This window comes from Vollenhovia emeryi, unplaced genomic scaffold, assembly GCF_000949405.1.
Source record: "Vollenhovia emeryi isolate VEMERY1.0 unplaced genomic scaffold, V.emery_V1.0 DF939150.1, whole genome shotgun sequence".
Lineage (NCBI taxonomy): Eukaryota > Metazoa > Arthropoda > Insecta > Hymenoptera > Formicidae > Vollenhovia > Vollenhovia emeryi.
In genome coordinates, this window is record NW_011967216.1 from 1,632,899 (window position 1) to 1,639,076 (window position 6,178).

Below are 6,178 nucleotides of genomic sequence, written 5' to 3' on the forward strand. Positions count from 1 at the left end.
AAATTTCGCGCGCTCAGGAACGGCGAAATGACAAGTGATATAAGTGCTCCTATGAATATCGTTCTTTTTATATCACTTGTCATTTCGCCGTTCCTGAGCGCGCGAAATTTCAGCCCTATCATTTGTGGAAAATAATCGCTTCTAATTTAAAAACTATTATAGCCTCGACACTTTTGTATTAGGATTTTCGTCTGGAAATGTTCTAAGGAATCTGTCATTAAGAGGACCTCCGGTGGTTTTAGGACACCCTGTATATCGATATGCACAATAAAACGTTAAGTCAAACGCAACGTAGAACAAAATCTAATCTATAAATAATTTGTTTTATTAAAAAAACAGGTATTTCTCTTAATTTTTAAATCTCTCGCATTAATAATACAAGTGACTCCTAAAAAGAAGAGAAATTTCTTACCTTGAACTTTCGCAGTGGACCATTGGAGGCTGTTGATCTCGCCAATGTCCCAGTCCCTAAGGACACAAAAAGTTGGTGTATTTTATTGTCAATTATATATTTGTTATTCCATAAAGTATCTTTTCAATTTGTCTTACATCTACGTATCAATGTGCCAAATGAAACGTTAAATCAGACGCAACGTAGAAGAAAATTTAGTTTAAATAATTTGTTATATTTTTAAGAGACGGCCGTATTTCTCTTCATTTTCAAATCGCATTAATAATGCGGTACCTCCTAAGAAGAACAATTTCTTACCTTGAACTTTTGCAGTGGACTATTACGAAGGCTGTTGATCTCGTCAATGTCCCAGCCCTAAGGACACACAAACATTTCTACGTTTTTATCAAAGCGTTTTACAACGTAGCCTCCCATACGGCACAAAACTTGTACAGTGCAGCTACGTTGCAGCAATAGGCCTGTTCTTTATTACCGCACTACTCAACTAGTGCAATAAGTTGAAATGAAACAAATAGATTGCCTCTCATTCCAACTCATTGCACCAGCGTGCACTAGTTCAGGAGTACAGCAATAAAGAGCAGACCCAATGTTGCAATATTGTAGCAATGCTACTACAATGCAATTGCAAGTTTTGTGCTGTACGAGCTAATAGAAATTTTAATCCTGCAAGAATATAAAGGAAACGTATATTTGATTATCAATATCACAGTATCGTTTCAATTTATGTCATATCTACATATCGATAAAGTTAAACGTAAAATTTCTTCTTGCCTCAACTCCCCGTGAACCATTGCGGAGGCTACTGAGCCTACGTCCCACCTCAAAGGACCTCTAAAGTCGACCGAAGTTGACGATTACGTACAAAGTTACGGGTCTAACAAGTACGGGACGGCACGTAATGTATAACGTAACGATCGCAGAGAGGCTCGCGCGACGGTCCGTACGGGTAATTTCCGCGGGGTCGGAGTCCGCACTCACCGAAACCGAGCAGCAATTCGGCGGCGTCGGGCAGCGTCCGTTTCGGGCGGCGACGCGGTGCCGAATCGCGAAGACGCGCGGCAACCGATACGTTCCTGGCCGAAATTCGCACGCTTTTCACCGACGGCAGCCACGATTAATCCGCGAAACGACCAACTCGCCGCGAACCGCGGCGTCCGTGTCTGCCCTCGCCGTAACCGACCGGCAGTTCGAAACGGCGGCGTCGGACAGCGTCCGTTTCGGGCGGCGAAACAGCGCCGATCGCGAAGACGCGCGGCAATCGACACGCTCCCGGCCTAAATTCGCACTCGTCGCACGCTTTTCACCGACGGCAGTCACGATTAAACCGCGAAACGACCAACTCGCCGCGAACCGCGGCGTCAGAGTCTGCCCTACGCCGTAATCGACCGGCAGTTCGAAACGGCGGCGTCGGACAGCGTCCGTTTCGGGCGGCGAACCAGCGCCGATCGCGAAGACGCGCGGCAACCGACACGCTCCCGGCCGAAATTCGCACTCGTTGGACGCTTTTCATCGACGGCAGTCACGATTAAACCGCGAAACGACCAACTCGCCGCGAACCGCGGCGTCCGAGTCTGCCCTCGCCGTAACCGACCGGCAGTTCGAAACGGCGGCGTCGGACAGCGTCCGTTTCGGGCGGCGAAGCGGCGCCGATCGCGAAGACGCGCGGCAAACGATACATTCCGGCGATCGCCCGTCACCTCGAGCGACACTCCCGACCGAAATTCCCACGCGTTACGCACTTTCGACCGACGAAATCCACGATTAATCCGCGGAACGATCAACTCTCACCGTGAACCGACGACCGAGTGTCATGGCGGCCGGGCGCGCATGCGCGCCCTCGATTACATTTCGCTAGCGGACAACTCGAAAGACGAGGAATGCAAATTCGCGACGGGAATGCAACACGTCTTACGCGCTTTTCGGCGAGCCGCGACGATTGCTCGGTACTTTCGAGGATTCGCGTGGGATTTCGCGTGTAAAAGACGCGAAAACGGCGAATTGAGTTGCGGTTTGAAACTTCAAGTGGCGCGTAAACCGCTGCGTCGTAACGCAAGCGCGACTGCTCTGGTCAAAAGAATAGTGCAACACTACGTACATCATCATAACGTTTATATATTTTTTAATTATTTTTGTGAAAAAAGCGTCGTAGTTATCTACATTTTTATATTTATATTGTCTTATAAATTTACAATATCACTCATTTGACTTTTTCCTTTTGGTTGTATAACTTCTCTCTCTCGCTGCGAATTTATTTAAATTATATGTATAAATTTATATTAAATCGCGAAAGATACAACTGGACGGAAAGTCAGTAGTAATAAATAGGAAAACAATCTTTGCTTTACGTCTTGATATAACACTATTCATTTTCTGGATTAACCTCAAGGTAATTTTAAATTTCAAATTTTCAAGCCGAATAATTGAGAGTTTAATGGTTTCATGGTCTCCGCTTAAAGTTAAAACGGGTGTATCGATGAAAACCTTTATTACAAATGACAAAATATAATACAATTTTGTTTGTATTTCATTGGTACAATTATTTTTACTTAATTATTCTTACCTAAATTAAAAAGTATTTAAGATTTTAGTACCATTAACGCTTCTGTGTATTTTAAACCTTCCAACATATAAGCTAAATTTTCCACTGATGCATCTTCATCTTCTTCCGCCCATATCTCGAGCATAGTCTTGCATTGTTCATACGGCGTCGCTTTACTTTGGAAAAAAGCAATCTAAAACGCATAACGTATATTTAAGTCCCATAATTGCGAATAGTATTAATGTTATAACAAGAAAGGCTTGATAATTTATACCTCATCATTTGTGTAACCAAATTTCGTCGCTAATTTCTTCCAATCGTTTTTCAGACTCTCCGATAATTTCGCCACCATTTCCGAGGTGACTTTATTTAACTTTCTTGCTTTCACATCAGAGCTTTCGGCCTCAACCTGCTCGCTTTCCTGCTTCAAGACGTCTTCGTTGAATTCTTGATCGGTACATTCCGACGGCGGCGTTTCCTCGGTGTCCAATTTTGCATCAGACTGTGTCTGCTGCGAGACATTGTAAACAAATTAAGAAATGTACCAAGATTAAGCATATTCACAGAAAGACAATGAACATTAGATACTCACTGGACGGTCTTTGGCAATTTTCTTAATCATTGTCTCAAGGTACTCTGGCAATTTATTTATAGGATAATTGCCATGAACAAAGAAATGCGGGCTTCGTCTCGCTAATAGTCTTAATGCTCTCCAACCAAAGTTACCATCGTTCACCTTTCTGCAAATACAAAATCACTGCATTATTATTAATAATTACAACGAAGGATGACGCGCATCTTTATGCGACAGCAGTCAATTTATACAGTCGACAGATTCCAGATTCAACCCTAATACTAACTGTAAGTCGTCCGTTTCGCTTCGGTTTATAACAAGTTGACTGGAGAGTTGAAAGTTATGAATACGGAGGAATACGAGATTAATTTCAATCCGTTTCGGAAACAATAGACAGATACATTAATGACGAGAAATATGCCAGAAGTAATAGCGCTTACTTGTACTTGTCATCTACCAACGCACTAGGGTCCAATTCCAATATAGCGTCTTCGAAGTACGTTTCTAAGGATGGAAGGAAATCTCTATCCTTAGATTTGCATGCCTCGAGATTGTTTGGACATAGATTCCACAGTTTGGAGAGTTCTGGGCTATATCAAAGAACAATGTACATTTAAACATCGGATCTCGTACGCGAATGTTAATTTGCTCCTTCATTCTCAAAGGCTACCTACTTTCCCATGTGATATTTTCCAACCGCCTGCGCATCTCTAATCGCATCACCGATACGCCGCCTCGGTCTCCTCAGCTTTCGTGGCTCATCGTCAGCGGCGTCCGACGTCGGTCGTTTAAACGGTGGACAACCCTCATTCTTCCACGCATTCCAGTGCTCCTCGCGCTTCAAAATGTTCTTCACGGTCTCAGCAAACGTGGGACCGTCGGGCGGTGTTTCGGCCAGTAGAGTATAAACCTGCTCGGTAGTGGCCTTTACCCATTCCACTTGGTCCGGCTTGAGTTCGTGTGTCTCACTTAAAAGTAACAAACGTCATAGTGATTCGACAACGTACGCATCACGAGACATTTAATTTAAGGGAAGCAGACCTTGTCTCATAGCCACTGGCAAGGAAGCTTTGAAAAACAAACATTTTTATAACTATTCACAAGCACTTCGCTAATTGCCGAATAATTTGTCAATTGGAGGGTATGAGGCTTGTGAATTCACTAGAAAATATTCATGTATCGTACTGCATCGATATAGAGAATACTTACGCCTTGAATTTTACAGTGCTATTCAGATACTGGAAAAGAATGAGAAATTGCAGCAATACGTATCGTCTGAAATTGGAATCTGACAGCTGTAACTCCAACAACTTCTGATTTGTCAAATATTTGGCAAAATAGTGCGTCTCCTTATGGGGGCCTTCCGTAGAAGTATCCATCTTGATACATGTCGAAGGGTAACTACGTTGCTCCTCCAATTTAAAAGAAGCAAACGCTGACAGCACATTAGATGCATGCTACAAAAAAATACATATATATATATATATATATTCTTTAATGAGTCTGTAAAATAAATTTGTGTTACCGTTCAAAGGAACTCGAGACTCACAGTTGAAAAGACCTTCCAGTGCATTTTATTGTAGCACTGATTCGGATTTCTGAAGAAGTCTTGCAGAGCCCAGAACTTTCTATACAAATTGTAATCAATGGGTATCTTGCTCTCCGACTTGTCGTCTTCCTTGGTGATCTGCTCCAAGTTGTCCTCCTCCAAACCGAACTCCGTGTGATTCTCCAGATTGAACTCGCTGACGATATTCAAGCCGGACCTCTCGGAGAAGGGGAAGAACTTTGCGAGGAACAACAGAATCCTACCACAGAATACCGTTTGCTGCGAACGAGACAACCTCCTCAGCAGGTCGTTGCACATTCTCAACAAGTTATTCTTGCAGGCCGTGAAGAAGAGATCTTCCTTCCACACGGTAACGTTGTTTTCCACGAAGGTGAACAGCTGCTCGCACCTGTCCAGTGTCATCGAGTCGAAGATGTCGCCCAACAACATCACCGGCATACTCGCCGTCGCGAGGTCCTTCCTGCACAGCTCTATGCAGAACGTGATGTACGACTCGAGGGAGCGCACGTTACCCGAGGAGTTTTCCGTCAGCACGACCAGCAGGGTGTCTCGGAGCGCCTGGTCGATCGCCGGCTTCCTGTCGCCATCATTCGCACAACGTTCGACGCACTTCTTTTGAAACAACGAAACGTCCGACAGCTTGAAATGCTGCTGCAGGTAATCCTGAAGGAGGAAACGAGACGTAAATGCAGTTTCTCAAGCGAGAATTCGCGAGCGAACAGTTAATTATTTATTCGCTCGTTCATTCCAAACGTTATACTCACGCTGTAGTCTTTTCTCAGCACTTCAAACACCGCCATGATTTTTCACAGCTGCGTTATCTCAGCCTCTATTATTTTAGTTTCTTAAAAATTACGTCCGGCTATCCGGAATTTTAACATTTGCGTTTGTTTTCAAGAGAATGCTTCTCTGTTTGGTTATGTGACTGCAACTGCCCCCGAAGCCCCCGAAACACGACGCGCGGAGCGCTTTCAACCAGAAACTAGAAAGAAGATCGAGAGCGGGTTACCGCTGGCTCTAGGAAGATATTCTAGGGACTCTAGCTCTAGTGAGTTCTAAACTTGTGCTGATTCGCAGTAGAGA

At 44.1% G+C, this 6,178-nt stretch overlaps 1 protein-coding gene across 2 annotated transcripts; it reads right to left on the reverse strand.

Annotated features, from left to right (window-relative positions):
* Positions 1-2,880: 2,880 nt before the first annotated feature.
* On the reverse strand, positions 2,881-6,102 carry LOC105565637 (THO complex subunit 1). Of its 2 annotated transcripts, none has more exons than XM_012019000.1 (8): positions 5,860-6,102; positions 5,075-5,758; positions 4,735-4,982; positions 4,200-4,493; positions 3,966-4,115; positions 3,544-3,691; positions 3,226-3,459; positions 2,881-3,144 (listed from the first exon to the last, which is right to left on the reverse strand). In XM_012019000.1, exons 1-8 carry the CDS (start codon positions 5,893-5,895, stop codon positions 2,989-2,991), a joined length of 1,950 nt encoding a protein of 649 aa, XP_011874390.1. In that variant the 5' UTR covers positions 5,896-6,102; the 3' UTR covers positions 2,881-2,988. The 2 variants fall into 2 exon arrangements, with proteins under 2 accessions (XP_011874390.1, XP_011874389.1); XM_012018999.1 differs by having other exon boundaries at positions 3,226-3,462; positions 5,860-6,100.
* Between the last annotated feature and the right edge of the window lie 76 nt (positions 6,103-6,178).

What these genes read in the sequence shown, in the direction of transcription:
- LOC105565637 (XM_012018999.1), bottom strand. Translation starts at nt 5,895, where the DNA reads ATGGCGGTGTTTGAAGTGCTGAGAAAAGACTACAGC. An exon ending in AGCACTGTAAAATTCAAGGC is followed by an intron (nt 4,494 to 4,734) that starts GTAAGTATTCTC and finishes GTTACTTTTAAG; the next exon opens with TGAGACACACGAACTCAAGC. An exon ending in TTGGTTACACAAATGATGAG is followed by an intron (nt 3,145 to 3,225) that starts GTATAAATTATC and finishes TATGCGTTTTAG; the next exon opens with ATTGCTTTTTTCCAAAGTAA.